At 39.2% G+C, this 21,219-nt stretch overlaps 1 protein-coding gene across 18 annotated transcripts in view; it reads left to right on the top strand.

Annotated features, from left to right (window-relative positions):
• Positions 1–21,219, top strand: part of ICA1 (islet cell autoantigen 1) — a 154,359-nt gene that overhangs the window by 29,455 nt on the left and 103,685 nt on the right. For 13 of the 18 annotated variants that reach the window (XR_008667301.2, XR_008667302.2, XR_008667303.2 and 10 more), the window contains exons 3-6: positions 363–528; positions 4,454–4,526; positions 11,719–11,842; positions 14,619–14,817. Coding sequence is in view for 15 of the 18 variants with exons in the window: in XM_019031570.2 (XP_018887115.1) it covers positions 363–528; positions 4,454–4,526; positions 11,719–11,842; positions 14,619–14,817 (562 nt within the window). In the remaining 3 variants the exon portion in view is untranslated. The remainder of the gene's footprint in view (positions 1–362; positions 529–4,453; positions 4,527–11,718; positions 11,843–14,618; positions 14,818–21,219) is intronic. The other 5 variants (XM_055347222.1, XM_019031572.4, XM_019031573.3 and 2 more) reach the window with 1 other exon arrangement.

The following is a 21,219-nucleotide window of genomic DNA, read 5'->3' as shown; positions in this document are numbered from 1 at the left end:
GGCTTTATCTCTGACTCACTGAGGTAACTTGGGCCAGTCACCCTGCCTGGCTTGACCTCACTGTCTCCACCTGTAAAAGGGGTGTGCTTAGTCTGTGATATCTACATTCTTTTCAAGGGTTAGTTTCTTTATTTCCTGCAAAAGATTCTAAATTTCTCCACTCTGACTTTTAAGGTTTTTGAGTCAGAAAGAGTTGATGAACTTTCTTGGTGTAACACCCATATAAGAAAGTGCTCATATGTTTATCAATGTTGTAAATGTAAATGCATAATGGAAAGTCATGTTTAAGGAAATCATTTCACACTAAAATATCTTAATCTTTATGAAAGGTGTGAATAAAATAGTTCTTTAAATGTTTTTAGCAGTTATCCCTGGGACTTACAGGATCGATATGCTCAAGATAAGTCAGTTGTAAATAAGATGCAACAGAAATATTGGGAGACGAAGCAGGCCTTTATTAAAGCCACAGGGAAGAAGGAAGATGAACATGTTGTTGCCTCTGACGCAGACCTGGATGCCAAGCTAGAGGTGAGCTCTTTATTGCTGTCAGCCCCAACACAGCCACCTTGCTAGGATCAAGGTCCTAGAGTATACTCACTGAGGCAGAGCCAGGTGTGCTTTGTGTTTGAAAATGAGGAAAATCTAGGATTAGGTAAACTCAATCCCAGCATATTTATTAAAACCTACAAATTCTCACATAACCACCATGCCTCAGTTACTTTGTACTTTAAGAACATAGTTGCCATGCACTGCCTGTGGTAAATTCTCAGTAAGTGTTTGTTGGGAAAAGGAATGCAATCAAAGAGCTGCTGCTAGTCATAGCTGAGGAGTCAGATTTAGAACACTAGAATCTGGCAAATGTTAAATTTTTTTAAAAGAAGAACTCAGGTAAAACGTCGTGGAAAGTAGAGTCTGATAAGTTTTGTACTGGACCCTGGAAAATTCTAAAATGAATAAGGAGATATTTAGTTAGACTAGTTAACAATATAGTAAGCTGCATTTAGATATGGTTGATCTAGCATATTAATATAAGAAGGCCCACTAACTAACTCCCTGTCTTGCTGGACATTTCTGCCAATAGTTTAGATTAAAATTTTGAAAGCATACCCATCATTTCTATAAATAACAGGGCACTGAGAGGAATAATATCTTAGATGGTCTGATAAGGATTCAAAATGAACTCAGATTTTAATATATACACTAAGGTTAATGAACTGAACATTTAATGGGACTAAAAAAGCCCAAGATTTCAAAAAGTTTTCAGAGTGTCCAGAATGGTGGAAACCATAGTTATTCTACATCAGAGAGGGTTAAGGGGAAATGTTAGTTGTCAATTACTTGGGAAGCTCTGTCATGTGAAAAGGGATGAGATTCGTTCTAAGCACATGAGGGTAGACCAGACCCGGGAAGAACTTTGTAATGTTAAGGCTGCCCCGTGAGAACTGGGCTGCCTTGGAGGTTAGGACTAACCCTGTGAGATGGATCTGGGCTACTATTCTACCTACTATCTGCTGTAACTTTAGGAGAACTATACCCAGTTTCTCATATCCTCGTTTTCTTAATGCATGAAATAGAGATATTAATACCTACTTATTACAGCTATTATCAAGATTAAAGTAGGTAACAGAGTGATGGCTAAGGTTTATTAGTGTTTATAAATATTATACTAACATATTTATAAACATAACTAATGTTTATTAATAATTAATGTTTATGAGTGTGTTTTATGTCCCAGGAACCATTTAGACTGCATTCCATATGGTATCTCTAGTACATAGCAAAGCTCCTGACCCACTGGCCCTGCCTCCCCGTCCTGCATTTCCTCTCTCCCACACGCTTACATTGCCCTCACCACCATCCAGCCATGATGGCCTTGTCTCAGTTCTCAGTCCACAACCAGCCAAGTTCACACCCATCAGAGCATTTGCTGGCTTCCACCTGGACACTGTTTCCCCACGTCTTCCCTTCTCATAGTTCAGGTTTCAGCCTAAAGGTCACGCTGTTTCCAGTCACTGCCTGTCCACACCTGCTCCCCACCTACCCCACCCCTGCTCACTGTCTAACACGTGGCCATGTTTTATTTTATTCATAGTACTCCTCTCTCGTTGAATTATCTCAAGTGTTCATCTGTTTGCCCACCTTCCCTCCACTATGAGATCAAATTCCATGTTAGCCTATTCACGACGTATCCCCAGCCACACACAGAATACACATTCAATAAGTACTAACTGAACAAGGGTATGTGTTAGTGTAATTAATATGAGTTCTCAGCCCTTTCCTTCTGCAATTGGAAATTTTGAAATAGAAACTGGGTTTGACAAGGATGTTCTAATGGAGATTTCTGCAATGGAGGAAAGTAGAACCAGGAAGCATCTGTTTCGATTGTTATATTCTAAGTACAGTGTAAATTATTATAAGCATATATGCTTTTTATATCTCATAGTATTTTCTTCTTAAGAACCTAGTAAATACATGCATTATTCAAAAGGTAATTTAATATGTTAATTACAAATATATTAAACATTATATTTTGGCTGAACCAAATGTACCTTAATCAAAATAGCTGCTGTCCTAGGTATGTGGCATCCATTGTACTTAGCTGTGACAAGTAATTTAGCACATGATAGAGGTTTCTGTTGCAGAAATGTTAATACTGATGTTGATGTTTATAGAGAGGATGGATTCCATCCATGAAATATACAAAAATGATGCGAAAACCTCTTTGATGTGTTCATACCTTGAGTTATCCATAGAAGGCTAACTTATAAACCAAGAAGTTTTATTCTTCTGGCACAGAAAACTTGTGTTCCAAGCTATAATACTGGTCAGATTCTATTGCAATCTGTTGGAAAGTTAATATAGAAATATTGCGCTGAGTTTTAATATTTGTCCCCGTTGCTTGCAAATGAAATCCTTTTCTGAAAAACAGCTCTTCAGTACAATAACAGACAAAAGTAATCTCTGCTAACAGAAGTCTTCTTGTCAGAGTCACTGTGCCACAGCAGAGTGGACTGATCAGATGATGGAAATGTTTCTTATCTTGCCTTGGGCATGATTATGTTAGTATATATAATTGTCGTAACTCACAGAACTGAACACTCCAGAGCTGTGCACTTTAGTGCATTTAATTTATACCTCAATTTTTAAAAAGTGAACAGTAACAACAGAACAACTCCTAAACATACTTTTTGAATGTCCTTGCTCTTATATTCAGGAAATACTATGTGTTAGTGGGTTTTGATCCAGAATACTGATATAAAACACTTGCTAAGGGACAGATTCAGACTGCTGATTTTCTCTTTTGTTTTATGGCTCTTTACTAAACAGGTGGAAGATGCAATTTAATGAAATGAGAATTAGCAAATTTATATTCTTTATAACCAAGTTTTATATGAAGCATTCCTAGAAATGGTTTAATGTTTTAAGTATATATGCATGCATCTGTTTTTATTAATTTAGTCATATTTATAATGAAACAGATCATCTGTGTTCACGCAAATGGAGAAGTGCTTTATGATACCAGTATATAATTTCTGCACCACCGTAGCCAGTGAACTAGGAGAGAGAAAGAGGGAAGACCTTGCCCTGCCTTACTGAGTGGCTCTACAGAGGCAAGATGTTTATCTGCCAGGTTTTCTCATTGATATCATATCTGGTCCCTAGGTTAGTGGGCAAAGGGTGGAGAAAGTGTGAAGTCTGTTCTGTCTTTTCTTGAGCTATCTTAGTTTCTGAAACAAAGGCTGGAACCACCACGCATTGAAATCAAGTTAGATTCTTCTCAGCACAGCCCCATCTGCCTTTCCCCCAGTTTCCGCTAGTATGGCCACAGCATGGCATTATATTTTCTCTCTGTATGTTTTATGAAATTGTTGGGAAAATAAGGAGTGATGGGGACTGCTTGCCCAACATCATTTTATCAGATGTTTTCTAAATAGACAGGACATCCAGCTGATTGATTTTGTTTGCTTTATCCAGTTGTTTAAGCATGCCATAAAATACATTAGGATCACAAAATAAGTTAACGTCATCTTTTAAATATGCTTAATTGACAGATCCCCCATTTAAAAAAAACCACAGCAAGTGGTGAAAGGAATAAATTTGATTATGAATGAATATTGGGTCTCTGGTTTACCAAGTCCTCTAACTAGGGCCTTCACTTAGGATGTCTGTTTTTTGTTTTTCAGCTATTATTTCAGTAGACTGGAAGAAATAACTGTTCTGCAGATCTTAATTTAGATCACAGAGATGATGAATTCCAATAAATACAGAATAATAGGAGATATTTAAAGGCTTTGGTCACAGTTTCTGTATAGTACACCGCATAACACTAAGCATACTTAGACATGTGGTCTTGTTTTTGGCAAATTGAACACTCTGGTTGTGTTCAATGTAATTATTTTTTATCTCACCACTGTCTGTTTTATTTTGCATTTTGTTTGTATTTTTATTACAGCTGTTTCATTCAATTCAGAGAACCTGTCTGGACTTATCGAAAGCAATTGTACTCTATCAAAAGAGGATATGTTGTAAGTATGACATCAGTATGAATATTGATCAAATAGTGAGAAATAGCAGGGTATTTTGTCTTGATACATCATTTCATATGCTTAGGAAACTAAGAGTGTTTGTCTGTGTCTTCAGGCGTTGGGAGGAGAGTCTCTAATAATTTTACCAATAATATACATAGCTTATTTATCTTTCAAAGCAAGTATCATATTAGGAGAATTCTGTTTGGATCTCCCATGGATATGGACATGCCATTTATTTTCCCAATTATAAAAGAGTTTTCTCAGTTTGTATCTTGGGCTTTTTACCTTCAGGTTTTTTTTATGTGATTATCTTCACTCTCTGATATCCAATTTTGTTCCTTTTAAGATAACAGACAGAAGGCACATACAGTTGATTTGTTGATGACATTTTGTTGACAACATTTCTTCATGAATGATTTTTGCATTGGATATTAGGTTCCTACAGAACAATATTTTCATATAGTCACACTGTCTTAAAAGCATTAACAACAAAGTTATCTCTGAAATACTAAATATCAATCATGTGTTAGTACATTTTTAAGTTTCCATTTGTAGGTCATTTTAATAATATAATTTCTATATTTTTGAGACTAGACTATGGGAAGTCTTTCTGTTGCTGACTGCTGCCAAACCCCTTTTCAGTAATCACCAATTAATAATTGGTCATTTTTCTACATCAGTAATATTTTATTAAGACAATCATTTTGGTAGGCTGGGTGCATTGTCTGACATCTGTAATCCCAGCATTTTAGGAGGCCAAGGCAGGAGGATCACTTGGAGCCAGGAGTTTGAGACCAGCCTGGGCAACAAAGTGAGACCCCCATCTCTACAAAAAATAAAAATACCTAAAAATTATCCGGGTACCGTGCATGTGCAGTCCCAGCTACTCAGGAGGCTGAGGAAGGAGGATCACAGGGACCTATAATGAGCCGTTGTGCTCCAGCCTGGGGGAGAGAAGGTGACTATCTCTTAGAAAAAAAAAAAAAAAGACAACTACTTCAGGAAAGTCCAAAATCATTGTATGTAGAGGCAGTATTTTATAAATTATCTATGTTAATATTTCCTAAGTATTTGAGGTAAGACTTCTCCAGGGCTCCACCTCCAGGTCTTGATCTGTGAAGAAATTAAGACACATGACCGCCACTCCCCCATTTATCTTCCCCACATTCAGTCAGTCTCAAATGCTGGTATTTTGCCTCCTAAATAGCTCGCAGATTCTCCTTCCTCTCTCCATCTTCTCTGCCACTACCTTGGTTCAGGCCACCACCATTAGTCTCTCACTTGGTTTACTAACCATTTTCCTCACTGATCTTGCCTCCACCTCTGGTTTCTCTAGCCTATTGTCTGCACTGCTTTCAATCAAAGTACACTTTTAAACTCGATCAGATTGTTCCTTGGCTTAAACCTTGTGTTCTGGAAACTATTGGTCAAACTCCTTCTTACTATACCCACCATCCCCCTAGTACTCACCATGAAATGAATCATTTTCATTGTTATGGTAGAAAACAAAATAATTTAGAAAATTGTAACTTTATTTTTTTAAGTAAGTCAGATGAAGTTGGTGTGTCCACTTTTCATTAAACAATATATATTGTAACAAGGGAAGAAAAGAAGGATGCTTGCATATTTCCTGTAAATAGTGATTCTCTAAACAGAAATTTTGCTTTCTACGTATATTAATGTTTCTAAAAGAATATAGAGGAAAAACTTCCCCCTAAACCACCTCAGATTAGTTAATAGAATTATTGAACACCATGAAGGCTCATAATTATCTTGTAATATAAAGGGTTAGAATAATGTCCCCACCGTTGAAGCAGTCACGTGGTTGTGCCAGCAGAGCTGGCTGTGGATGGTAGATAAGCCCTTTTATGTCTACCCGCTAAGCTCATATGAGCCATGCCATCTCAGTAGAGATGGGAAGGAGGAGTTCTGCCCTGCATGGACTTGAAAGAGATCCCAACTTTGATGGAAGACTAAAAATAGTGTGGTTAATTTGAGGATGTTGCTATGTAGCTGTCAAAGACACAAAAATGAGGAAAATCTGTGAACTAATATGGAGTGATTTTGAGGATATGCTTTTAAGTGAAAGAAGCAAAACATAAAAGCGTATCTATAGTATGCTATCCTTCATGCAAGCAAGAAGGTGATATAAAATATAAATGTAAAAAAAGGTAATATATAGTGTGTGTATTACCATTTTTTTACATTGCATCACATTTTACCATCTATATCTATATCTGTATCTAGAGAGCAAGCCTGCTCATTGTGCAAAGGAAATTTAGGAAGGATAAACCAGAAACAAAAGAGACTGGATACCAGTGGTGGATGAGGAGTGGGGAAGGGTTGGAGAGGAGGGAATGAGAATGGAGGAGCAAAGGTGAAGAGGGAGCTACGAGATACCTTCCCATAGCTCTGATTCATAAAACCATAGTAACATTTCATAGACTCAAAAAATACTTAAACCCAGCCAGATGTGGAAAAATCTAAAATGGAATACAAACAGTAGCAAATGAACCTGATTGCATTATAAATGAATAACATTGTCACAGTGATCAGAATCAGAAAAAAAAAAAAACTAACCTCAGTAGTTTTGGAACATAATTATTTTTAACTAGATACTGAGGCTAAACACAAAAATAATTATACATGGAAGCCGTACTCTCATTGGTAAATTTGTTTCTTATAGGAATATGGGTTAGCAATGCTGAAACTACATTATGCAAATATTGAAGTTGAATAGATAAGATACTGCAGATGATGAGAGCCAGGTTTCTCACTCTGTACGTTAGAAAGAAGTTACAGATAAAAGGAGAAGCTAGAAGGAACACTGTGGTGTTGCACTGGCATCAAAGATGCCACTATGAAGCCATTGTTTTTAATATCTATACAGATAGATACATACAGAAATAAATGCAGATGAGGGTGTATGCATGGGTTAGTGTACATTCATATATTTCCTGCTTCTGTGAGCTGACATGACCTAGAAGCACTAACACCCCATAGCAGTGAGTACATCTGGCACCCAGATCTTGCTTTCTAAATACCTTTTCCCAGTAAAAGAAATGCTCCTTGGAGAAGTGGTTGATTCTAGGATTGGGGCAGGGAAAATTCAAGATGCACCTGTATTGTTTGTAGCACTAGAACATAAGGAAGTGCTTGAAAAAGGATATGTTGAAAGGACACAGGAGCAAACCTGTGATCAAAGCTGGCACAATTTGAGCAACAAACTAAATAATGACAGTTTTGAATTATAACCCATAGAATAAAATTAATTTCCCTTAAATCTATATGAAGAGAGAGAGATAAATGGTGGAGAAGGGACAGCTTTTTCTCATAAAAGAATTTCAGTTAATTAATAGAAAGAATGAGGGAACTACAAAATCACCATTAGGCAAACACCACAGTGAGAATTGTGACAGGTGAGATTCACTGAAGAGTGTTAGAATTAGTGAGTGAAAGTTTGAGGAGAAAATGGACATTTGCATTGTCTCATGTATTCCCCCCAAGATTTGTAATGATTACAAAAGGAAAAAAACATTCTTAACTTTGCAGTGGAGAAACCCAGCAGATACCTCCTTAACCAAGTGGTTGAGCTTGACATCATGAGTGATGAGGAACGCTGATGTCATGTAACCTCTGATGCTGTGCACTAAGAAAGACACTTCACCATTGTGTATCCTTCCCAAATATCTGTAACCACAGTCTAATTCTGAGAAATCAGACAAACCCAAATTGAGGCACATTCTACAAAATATCTGACCAGTACTCTTAAAATATGTCAAAGTCATGAAAGATAAAGACTAAGGAATGGTCACAGATTTAAGGAAACTAAGGAAACTCAATGTTTTGGTGCCAGGTGAGACCCTAGATTGGATCCGGTAACAGAAAAAGAATGTCAATGAAAAAACTGGTAAAATTCAAATAAGGGCTGTAGGTTAGTTGATAGTATTATACCAGTGTTAATTTCCTAATGTTGATTATTGTACCATGATTATGTAAAATGTAAATATAAGGGGATGCTAGGGAAGAGTAAGTACTAGGGGATGTTAGGGAAATGTATACAGGAACTCTATATACAGTTTGTAATTTTTCTGTAAGTCTATCATTATTTCAAACTAAAAGGTTTAATACATGTAAATTGGATCACATTGCTCCCCTACTTTTAAAAGCCTCCAATAACACATAAAATGGAATCCGACTCCCATTCTTATACATAAGACGTGATCTGGCCCCAGTTCACCTCTTCAGTCACCTTTTCCCTTGTCCACCAAACTCCCAAGGCCTTTGCACTGGGTGTTCCTGCTGCCTGGAAGGTCCCTGCTCTCATAGTCCCAAGACTATCGTCATTCAGAACTCAGCCTAATGGTCAGCTGCTCAGAGATGCCTTCCCTGATTACCTTGTCTAAGGCAGCTACTGACCACTCACTCTTAACTTCCCATCTCTCATTGCTCTACCTGGTATTTTTCTTTTTTGTGTTTCGTGTTTGCGATTTTGTTTTATTTTCTATCCCCTGCTGCTTGAATGTAAGCTCTGTAAGTGTGGGGAACTCCTTTATCCTCCTCATCACTGTATTCCAGTGGCAAGAACTGTGCCTCGTATGTGTCGGATCATCCATAAATCTGTGCTGAGTGAGTTAATGCTGTCAAGCTAATTAATTTCATAGTTCCATGGTTGCCTTGTTTTTAACGGCACATCTGAAAACCTAATTAGCAAGTAAATATAAAAATGTTTTTGTCTCTGAATTCTCAAGTCCCAGATAATCGAAACCTTATTAATAGAACATTTTGAGTTATCTTTTTTTGTTTTTGCTTTCTTCTTGTAATAGAGACAGGGGTCTTGCTATGTTGCACAGGCTGGTCTTGAACTCCTAGTATCAAGCAGTCCTCCTGCCTCCACCTCCCAAAAGTGCTGGGAATGCAGGTGTGAACCACCACACTCAGCCCTTTTGCGTTACCTGATACCTATGTTATACCTGAATTTTAAACTTCTGTAAGTTAATTTCAGTATTTGAATTTTTAAAATTAAAGAATGACCATCCCTTCTCAGAAAATCTAACCTTGACCCTGATGGAGCTCACACTTCTTTCCACTACCCTCTGAGTAAGTATTGCCAAGTAATCAGAGTCAGCACCTCAAATGAAACCTGTTTGCTGCCCCAAGTTAATCCTCAGGTGCCTAAAATGACCGAAAATTATTTTTAAATGTTTCAGCCTACTTAGGTTTATTTAGGAAAGAGTATATTTTGTCAACCATGTAATTATTCAGGTACCACGATTTGGTTTCTTCCTAGCCTTAAGCTAAATGCATTCATTTGTATGTGACTTGAGACTTCAAGGTAAAAAGGGTGACAGTAGCCTCATGCTATTAAGATCAAAAATGAGAAATTGCTTTCCATAGGGAAAGATTCATTGTGGAATTGAGTGAGGCACATATTAATCAGTGGGGAGGAGAAGGAATGGAATGTATTAAAAAACAAAAAACCTTCCTATAATTATAGGAATTTTAAAAAGCTACATAGAACCATGGCACGAGTATTAAAAGGCAATAAGTATTTAAACTGAAATAAAATGTATGAGGATAACAAGGCAAAATTGTAGTCAATTCAATTCACAAGCATTTAATTAGCACCATGAATTTAAGACTTTATGCTCAGCCTGGGGAATACAAAGTTTGGGTGAGATCCCTGTCTTGGAAAGCTTAGAGCCCCCTGGGAAAGAGAGACACATGCCCAGTCACACAAGGTGAGTGCTAAGTCAGGTGCCCAGAGAGTGCTGCTGTCCGGAGAAATAGGGATCAATTGCTTCACAGAGAAAGGAACCTGCGAGCAGGGCTTTGATGGTGAACTTGATTTTTGAGAGACAGAAGAGAAGCAGGGTCATCCTTTATCTCCCAGGAAAAATGGATTCTAAAAGCCTCTTCTTGACTGGGCCTTCCCAAGGGAATGTTTAGGGTGAAACTGTAGTCACAAATTAATAAGGTAGCAGTATCGAGTTTAGCCTTCACCTTTGGATTTGTGGTTCCTGCCTAATGTTCTACAATTATTGTTGGTGAGATTATGTCAGGAATGGGGGTGCATTCTTAAAGAAAGGTGACTGGTTTGTGAAAACTGACAAGAATCCTAGTAGCATTTAGAAAGCAGTTTTAGAGACACATGGTATGTAAATACATCAATACAGAAATAGGAAATAAAAGTAGTGTTCAAAGTATGTTGATAGTAAATGCTATGTTTAGGGGGAAAGCACATCCTAGGAAGCTAAGTGTCACTCTGGTGCCTGTGGCTTGGCTGCTGGTGTGTGTTCAGGACCCCCACTGTACCATTATGTGGGTATGCTGTATTTTATTAAACTAGTTCCTAGTATAAGGAGAGTGTTTTACTATTATAAATAATGATGCTATGATTGTTTTTGCATTTACATCTTTGTGCCCATTTTGCTACTTCCTTAGGAAGTACTCCTAACAGTAGACATGCAGAGTCCAAAGATACATGCAATTCTATGATTTTTTAAATGTTTACCGTCAAATCAGTCTGCAGAAAGCTTGCACCAAATCACTTACCCACCAACAATACCATCTGAGGTTGTCTTTAAAAATAAGGCCAAGATTAGGCATCACCAGTTCAGATTTGGTTCCAGCTCTGTATTTTTAAAACCCACTGTCATCAACCTGATGACCTCCCCACCCTCAGTCCCTACCCCCACTTCCAGCCAAAAACCTGTGTCACAGCTGAGGTATTTGAATTGCTTTACAATGGAATAGAATGTAACTCAAAAAGCAGAGATCAAAAGTCAGCAGGAGAGAATAATGAGAGGCAGCTAGCACTGCATCCTAGGCAGCCACAAAAGATTCCCACAGTCATACTTGAGAAACCCAACTCCTTTATTTCAGCTCGAAGCCGCACATTATGGGCTTGCTTTTCAGTACAGAGGTCATTTTCTGGTTCTGATTACAGGGCACCAAACTCACTGACAGATGTATTCAAGTGAATTTGATCTCTGGTATTGTAAATGCAAGAACAGCCTGAAAGTTAAATGGGGGGTAGGGGGAGCTTACCTTGTAGCCTGCCGCTTAGATTTAATTTCATCTCGTCTTCGCCTCTGGAAGAGAGAGGACCTTGTGATTTGTCTTTCTTGTTCCCTTTGTAATCAAAATGCTCATTGTTCATGGCTCCTTTTGGTCTTTTCTTCATCAGTCTTGTCTCAAGAAGAAAACGAACTGGGAAAATTTCTTCGATCCCAAGGTTTCCAAGATAAAACCAGAGCAGGAAAGATGATGCAAGCGACAGGAAAGGCCCTCTGCTTTTCTTCCCAGCAAAGGTGTGTGGCCTTTAGTGGGGTTCTGTTTGGGGGGATCTGAGGAGACTCCGGGACCCACCTACTCACGAAAGGGAATCTCACAGTGTTCTTTAGAAGGATTTTGCCTGAGGCTGAGGAGCTGAGCTGCTCTGTACTCACTAGTTAGGCAGTTTGTACTTAACTCTCTAATTAAGATTAACACATAGGATTTTTTTTTCCTCCCTGTTAATTAAAAAAAATTTTTTTTCATTTTTCTGTTGGTCTATAGGGGCATTATATATGTCAATCACTATGAGTGCTGTCCTAGGCTTATGTTTGACCTTCAGTGTTGCTTGTAGCAATCAGTCTGGTCCCCTTCCAGCAGCTGATTAAAGCAGGAGCCTAATGAGACCAGGTTGAAGGGTTCCCTCTCTGCTCTCTGTGGACCAATTAACTTCAGAGAGGTGCTGTTCTCATGCCCAGGTCCACACTGCTCAGACCCTGGATCATAACCTGGGAGTGTATTAGAAATGCAGAATCTAGGCCCTACCCCAGACATGCAGGATCCACATCCACATTTTAACTAGACCCCTGTTGTTTTGATGTAAATTCAAGTTTGAGAAGCTCTGGTCCAGGGAAAATTGTGGTAGATGAGTGGCATTTTTTTTTTAACACAACCGTGACTCATTTTTATGGTGGATGTTAAATAAGCAGGAGCCCCTGCACACAGTCACTCTCTGCGCCTGAGAAAAGTGACACTCCTCCTCGTTCCCTTCTCTCCCAGTAACTAACAAACCCCCAAAATGTCACTCACTAGTAGTAGGCAGAATGTAGGTAGTTCCCACAAATATTCAAGCTATAGAAATTTCACTTACTCAAATTGTCCGACATTTTCTTCTGTTAATGTCTCCTTGCTGCTTTCCCTCCGTGTGGGCCAAGAGCAGGCCAGCAGCATGGTACATGGTTGTTCCTTTGAAAACCCAAGAAAGAGGAGGGAAAAAGAGACCTACTGTGTCTGTTTTTCAGTGATGTCTTCTCCTGGGCATTTTGGTTCTTCCTGATGACATTTGGACCCTGACTTTGTGGGCAATGCCAACTCTTATGCTTGAATGAAACCATTTCTAGTAGTTCTCCACACATTTCCCAAGAAAGGTATTTGTTTATCATCTTAAATCTTACCATTTAGTATTATTTATAATTTTTGTATGTAAAAATACATATTCATTCTAGAAAAATTTTAAAATAGAGACAAACCAAAAAGTGAAAATTAAAAAGGAACTAAAATTTTTACTAATAGAGATTATCTACTTTTAACCTCTTAATAGATACTTTCTGTGCATATAGGACCTTTTCCAACCTTGCAAGAATAATTGATTCCTAAAAAAATATTTCATAGAGTAAGTTGTTATGTGTTAAACATATAATTATCACTAACTTCAGTGAGAAAAATTCTTAGGCAAAGGAAGAGAAAAAAAGAATCTAGATATGAATAGAATAGTTAGGGAGATAGCTGAGGACTCTTGATCTCTTTAAATAGAAGTCATCAGTTACACAAACCTTCACACCAGTGTTTGTTTTACAAACTTATTTGGTAGTCATTGCTACAACCATATATTCTATTTGATGAAAGGTGAGTATTAAATTAAACCAACAGGGATAACAAGCTTACTTTATGGCACAACAATGTCTTTGAAAATAATCTGCAACATCTAGGTAGGACAGTGTGAGCAGGTTGTTCTTATACAAGTACTCAATATTTAAAAACAATACTTTACAGAGAAGAAGAAAACTAGGGGAAATAGTAAAAGGAAATTTTTTCTTAAATAGTTCATTGCACCTTTTGTAATCTTGCCGTGCTACGCACATCAGGCATTGCAGACGTTGATGGAATTTCCAAAAGCTGACTTCAGTTCACCGACACCATTGTTCCCTTTAGCTAAATAAGTTTGCATTTAAATTGAAATTTAAATATTCATTTTTTGGCACCTGTGCCCTGAAACTTCATGAAGAAGAGTATATTTTAAGAGTATAATTCATCTGACATTGCTCATTTTTGGGTAGGGAGATGGAAGAAGCAGTGTTTTTCCCCAAGATAAGTATTTTATCCAAAGTTTAATATGCCTTACATGTTTTTTGGCTGGGTAAATGGCATATGTTATAGCCAACATTATAATAATTTTACACCTACTTCATCACATTCATTTCTGATATAGTATCCTGAAGGTTTTTTTAACAAGGATTAAATCATGTAACCTATCTGAAAGTGCTAACACACGACAGCCTGTCAGTAAATGTGCTGGTCCCCCGTCCTATACCATTTCAAAATGCTTCTGCTCATATTTCATTCCTCTGTGACTATTGGAGTGAGCAGCAGATGCCTTGGCCTTTGGAGAGTGATCTAAAATGGCCTAGTCAGAGAGATGCTAATCACATACACTCCATTCCTCCTCCAAGGGCCAAATGTAGAAATGGGCAGTGGTCATGCCTTGGCAATCCTCCATGAACACGGGATTGGCCCCAGCTTCAAATGAGCACTCGGCCCAGGCTCAAGGCCACCCCCAACAATGCGGATGGAGGTGCTTGCCAGTGGTCCAGTTAGTAGCAGTAAACTAAGGGATGGGTACATGGATAATCTTCTCTGGCTGACTAGTCAGTTGGAACTACATGCATTTCGATTATTATTCAGCAAATATTGATGGAGCATCTTCTACATTCCAGGTACTGTTCTAGACTCATGAGTCTAAGATTGGCAGAATGTCAAGGATTTAAATTGCTCACTGGCTTAGTTTTGAGAGTGTGGCTTTGTTCTCTTGTCTAGGTTGGCCTTACGAAATCCTTTGTGTCGATTTCACCAAGAAGTGGAGACTTTTCGGCATCGGGCCATCTCAGATACTTGGCTGACGGTGAACCGCATGGAACAGTGCAGGACGGAATATAGAGGAGCACTATTATGGATGAAGGACGTGTCTCAGGAGCTTGATCCAGACCTCTACAAGCAAATGGAGAAGTTCAGGAAGGTAGGAGGTTTTATGAGGGTTAGCAGAAGGGGTACCTGCTGGAAGGTAATGAGGTGTGATTTGAATCCCTCTGGTGAAGAAGACATAACTCTCAAAAGCACCAAGGATGCAATTAATCATCGCTGGTGTCTTTTTATGTGACAGAATACCAATTAATGTGATACATAATTCTCTAAAGGATAAGATAGAAGAGACAGCTGGAAATTGCTGGGATTTCATAACTGCTTTTAATTGAAGTCAGATTTTCTTATAATGTGCACTTTTTGTAAGATTGTCACATTTAAATGCCTTTTCATGCATAACTAAAAATCAAGATTAGATCAAATGAATCTGGGAGGTTAGAACAGACTACTGGGGAAATCTTTTAAAATCGCTAATGCATATTAAAATTAATAGAATAATAATGCTCCTTTGTTTTGCGATGTGTTCAGAAGCAGTGGGGTTTAGTTGCAGAGTTAACTCGTGCAGCATTCCTCAGAAATTTTTCTGAGGAAAACATGTGGCTGAAGAGATGGCTGTGCTCTTAAAGTTCACTGAAAGATCTGGTGAGCAGTAAAGAACAATCTTGTTGGTTTTTTCATTATCTTGTGTCAATTTAGCAGTTTGATTTTGTCATACAAGAATACATCACACCACTAGGTGGCAGTCTTACACTGAATATTTATGAAAATGCAGCGAGATTTTTGTTGTGTACAATCTTGGTAGTTCTTTGTTTGGTCGCCTGGATATATTTCAGGGTGTGAAAGAAAAAAGAATCAGCCAAATGTTAGGCTTGACATAATATTGTGTCAACTGTCTTACTCACTTCAAATGATCCATTTGTAATTGTGATATTGCTTAAAATCCCTAGATTTCTTATTATGTACATTATTGCAGAGCTACAAATAGAACCATCACTTGCGTTGGAGGTTAGCTGTGTAGGGGTGGAGGGAAGGAGGGACCTTCTGGTCCTTAAGAATACGGTCACCAATTCTTGACCTAGATATAGATTGATTTCTTTAAAGTCAAGTTTTATCTTGGTTTGTGATTTAGAACCCTTCCCTCTGAAGAGAAAGCAGGGTGCATTTTATTTCTGATCACAGATGTTCTTCATGTGTCAGCGACATCTGACTTCTTCATAAGGTAGGCTTCTGAATCACAGAAAATCAGGACTGAAAAGGCTGCTCATGATCCTCTGGTGAAACTCGCTCATCTTATAGAAGAGAAAAATCAAAGCCCCAAAATTGTAAATAACATTTTTAAAGGATTGCTAGCTAGATGCTGGTGAGCCCAGGCTACTTTTGAAGTTTTCTATCTTTCTAATCAGGCCAATAATTTGGTTTGTCTTTAGCACTTTATTTGAGGGTTGAGGAGAATGAAGAGGGTGAAAAAAATTGCCTGCAGGGCAGAGTGCTTATCATTTGTATCTGTTGCCTCCTTTAATCCTCACAATAACCAAGACACCGATTTTATTTTATAAGCGAGGAAAATGATACCCATGTTAGGAAATTAGCCCAAGATCAGAGAGGTAAATGAGAGTCAGAATCATTCAAAATACACATAATTTTCTTCTCTAAGACAGAATACCTAAAATTGAAAAAGGCCTTTCATAGTAATTCCTCTCTTGTGATTTATTCACTCAATTAATATTTATTGAACACCTCCTATGTGCCAGGTAATAAAAATAAATATATGATTATTCTGGAAGGCAGAAGAATTTTATGTGGAATTTTTTTTTTTTTTGGTTTTGTTTTGTGGGGGTGGTTACTAACTGTAAGGACGAAATAAAAACCAAGCCCTTCGTCATTTGGTTTGAGTGTTGAAACATCACCCATTCCTTAGTGTCATCAGTCTGTTGATTTTGGAAAACATGTTTTTTTTAAAAAAATCCTTTGCCATGCAGAAGTTGCTGAAGCCTTACTCCCCAATCCCATGTGTGCTGGATTCAATTTAACAGCTAAACATGGTGTACTTAGAATCTTTTTTTAAATAAGCCTGTCTTCAAGTGTATATTTGATTAGACCAGACTCTCCACAAGGACAGGAACCGTGTTGGGGATCTTCACAGCCATCACCCCAGGGCCAGTCCAGCACTTGACCGCAAATGAGCACATACATAACAGATGACAAGATTCCAGGCACTGATTTGGAAGTGCCACACCCGTGTTTTCTCAAACCTGTAGGGCATTCCCGCCATTTGCAGCTGACCTCATGATGTTTTGGAAATTGACATATGTGGTTTTGCAGGTAAGAAGTTGCGTTATTAATGTGAGGCTTGCTGCCCTCTTTAGAATGAATTTAAATTGTGGAGTTTTCTCTTCACTTGGAGTTTACAACATGACATTTAACTTTGAGCAAGCTTTAGTGTTTTGTCCCAGTAGGATTCCATTTTAAACAGTCTCCATTTCTCTCCCAGGGATGTGTTACCTAAATGTGTTTTTGAGTCATCTGGGAGAGCTATCCAGCTGCAAGTGGCTCCTCAGGAGTCACTGTGGGAGGGGGAGTTTCAGTCTCCTCGGGGCCGGCTGCCACCTTCACGTCTTAAAGGATGAATCCTGAACTAAAGTAGTATTTCACTATAAATTCTCTTTTTTGAGTTCACACTTTCTGGTGGAGACAAAATTCTAATTCATACCTCATGGATGTGATCTCCCTATTTGGATTCCTTAGTATCCACTCATTCATTTATTTGTCCATTCAACAAATGATATTGAAGCTGGGCCCTGTTCAGGCAGCATCCAGAGGAATACAGCAGTAAGGAGGCAGATTGATCATTGCCATCTTGTCTTGTGCAGTCATCTGTGGATAGAGCAAGTAAACACAGTACAGCATGGTGAACAGTAGTGTCTATGGTGGCGCATGGTGAACAGTAGTGTCTATGGTGGTACGTGGTGCTGCAGGAGCTCCTGGAAGGGGCTTCCTGGAGGAGGTGGCACTAAACAAAATGTAAAGGATGGGTAGGAAAGAGCTGGGTAGAAGGAGTAGAAGCAACAGAGCAGCATTCCTGGCTGAGAAAGCAATTTACGAAAGGCCTTTTAGGGGAAAGGAGCAGCGTGCTTAGAACCAGAGCACAGAAGGTGAGGTGAGTGTGGAGATGGGGGTGCCCTGACCATGGGGTTAGAAAGGGAGACAGGACTGGAATAGAAAAGACACCACTCTAAGGGGAGGGAGTAGTGGGAGGGTGTAGGGAAGGCAGGAGGCATGATCAGGTTTGTGTTCTTTGTAAGGTGGAGAAGGGATTGCAAGGGCCTAAGCTTGGAGGCTGGGAGAACTACTGGGAGGCTTTTAAACAAACCAGGATGAGACATGAGGTAACCATGAAATGAAGGGGGAGGTAGACCAGAGAGAAATGGGCTGTTCTGACCTCTACCAGATTCCGTGGTAGCACCACTTTAATTGCTGAGCTCTTCATTGTCTTTAGAAATAAGTAGAATAAGCATAAATAAATCGCAAGTTCAAGTGTATTTTCACTTCCAACCAAGGCTTTTTTCATAGTGTCTTCAGATTGCCAAGAAACCTTTTAAATAGCACACAGTGAGCATGACTGAAATGATGAATGAAAAACTTGAAGTTAAACAAAGCAATCTGTTTTCCTTCTGGCACCCTTTGAAGCACAGAGGCCTGACGACAGAGCTCTCAACATCAACATTAAGAGCATTTATTAAGTGTCTGTGTCGGGGGTGGAAATACAAAGAGGTGGGAAAGCGTGAGTCCAGCCTTCAAGAAGGACCCTGCCAGGCATCTGCTCCTTGTCAATATGACCATGAGGGACGGGATACCTGGAGAGTGTGGCTGCACATAGCTGTTCTCAAGACCAAATACATAATAGGAAAAGGTGGATGAATTTAAAGGGGCAGGGCTGAGCTGTGTGCAGTTGGAAGTTCCTCCTGACAGCGTGATTCACCCCAAGACCACGAGGTATTTTATGAGCAAAGTTACAACGTGTGATATATGTGCTCTTTGAAGGCAGAGTAAAAGGGTATGATTTAAAAATAGAAGTCAGCTTCTTGTAGCAGATTACATCAGCTGAAGTTGTGAGCTTGCAGCAGAGCTTTTGCAGCCTGAATGCCCTTGAGAGAGTCCTCCTGTGGTCAATTAAGTGTCTTGTTTTTCTTGAAAGTCAGAAATGGGATGGAGGGTAATTATTCTAAATGGGATAAAAGCTGTGTTAGGTGTAAGAAAATAGTCCTGAATCCTCTAAGGAGATAGTATAGAAATGTATACGTGGGCGTTTATAGGAGTCTGAGTCCTCATAGACAAGGACAAGCGAACCAGTGTTTTAATGAGGGCCATTTATTAAACGGCTAATGAAATCCTACAGCATTTGTCTAGTGTTTCATCACCATAATTCAAAAGGATAGCTAAAAGGTATTATAGGAAATGAGTGATACTCACTGGTATTTGCAGGTGCGTATCTATTTAAAATAGTGTTAGGTTTTGGAGACCTGTTCATGCACTAATCATATTATCAAAGGATATGTGGTGAGAAGGTTTATTAACAAATGTTGGTGGCTTACTCGGTGGGACCTTATTAGGGCCATCAGTCAGTGGTGCTCCGGTGTCCTCATTGTGAAGGTTTGGGTCTATAGCACTTGGTCAAAGACTGGTAAACAGCAGTATTGATATGGGGGATGGGTTTCCTGTGAACAAAGACTTGGGTTAATTAATTTGACAGTATCATTAATTACTGCTGAAATCATTGGTTTTTGTCAGAGGTCAGGCTCTTTTAGCAATTGAGGGCAGGTCCTATGAGAGTTGGAGACACTAAGTAATGCAAGAGTGTCACTGCTCAACCATCTCAGGCTGTAGGATGAAGGCCTTTCCTTTCTGCCTGGGCCATTCAGCTCTCTGGATTAAACCAGTTTCTGCTTTACTTCAGTGTCTAAGGTAGGGCTGGGACACCACCCCCTACGCCAGTGAGTTGTGTTGAGTGAATGGGGAACATTTCCAGTTTGGATCCATACAGTGAACCAGTGTTAAATGTTTAAGCGCTAGTATCTCTCAGGACTTTGCTTAATTCATATATAAAGGAGGTAGGGTAGGGGGCTTATTCCATTATCTGCTCTTCCTCTGCTAATTCTAGAATTCTATACACTGGATTGAGTTCTTTTATGAGGACAATTTCTTTTGTAAAACTAATGCTCTCTTAAATGTATTTGTTTCATAACTCGCCATTTTCATTTGTAGGTTTTGGTGTGTGCCTGTTGTTTGTTTGGGTTTTGTTGTTTAACTGGGGTGCCTGTTCTTTGTGGATTCAAGTAGATTGACTCTAGCTGCCAAACCCCACCCGTGGGTTGCTGCTTTTTTAGAGTATGTGAATGCCGAAGGAAAAGCCTGCTGTTTTCACATGGCACAACTTGGAAGGGAACAATTACACCCATGCTTCCAGTTCTGAATTGGACAAGATGAGGCTTTCAGGGTTTTATGTTATCTTTATTGATTTTCCCCGTGGAACTTGGTAAATAGCAAAAATTAGCTTTAGGGTGAAGCCAAGACCATTTAAAATAACATGCATGACACAGATAACTCGCAGAGCTGGTGGCTGGCTGGCTGCTGCTCCTGACTGGAAATGGAGAGGAGGAAGGAGCGTGACCTCAGAGTCAGGATGGTGCTACACTCCATCCCCGCCCTTGCTGTCACCAGCTGTGACCACTTGGATAGGTCCGATAGGCCTATTGCAGTTTTCTCATCCACTAAAGGTGATTGCTGAGCCCTCTTCCAGCTGCAGCATTTTTAGTTTTTCATTTTGTTTTGTTTGTTTTGAGACAGGGTCTTGCTCTGTCTCCCAGGCTGGAGTGCAGTGGTGCAATCTCAGCTCACTGCAACCTCCGCTTCCCAGGTTCAAGCATTTCTTGTGCCCCAGCTTCCTGAGTAGCTGGAATTACAAGCACAGGCCACCACACCCAGCTAATTTTTGTATTTTTAGTAGAGATGGGGTTTCACCATGTTGGCCAGGCTGGTCTCAAGCTCCTGGCCTCAAGTGATCTGCCCACCTCGGCCTCCCAAAGTGCTGGGATTACAGGTGTGAGCCACAGTGCCTGGCCTTAGTATTTTTTTTTCTAAATCACTGAGCTCATCTGTAGAGAAGTGTAGATACTGGAGAAGGACTGATATGTACTTTTTTCAATGTGGTGTTTTCCTGGGACTTCAAGTAAGTTCTGGTCTTTCTGAGTCTGCTTGCTTTTGTTGCTGTTGCTCTAATCTTAGCCTCTGGAAAAAAAATAAGAATGTTTCATGCATAATTATTGGGTGAATTTACTGGACACTTTCAAAGAGGAGCCTTTGGTATTTACAAATGGGTAATATTTTTCTCTTATTTATGTATGAACACTTTTGCAAGGGTCAGCAACCTATGGCCCACAGGTCAGCCACCTGTTTTTGTAAATAAAGGTTTTATTGGAACATGACCATGCCTATTCATTCA

This window comes from Gorilla gorilla, chromosome 6 (assembly GCF_029281585.2).
Source record: "Gorilla gorilla gorilla isolate KB3781 chromosome 6, NHGRI_mGorGor1-v2.1_pri, whole genome shotgun sequence".
Taxonomy (NCBI): Eukaryota; Metazoa; Chordata; class Mammalia; order Primates; family Hominidae; genus Gorilla; species Gorilla gorilla.
This window is presented reverse-complemented; position numbering and strand designations above follow the sequence as displayed.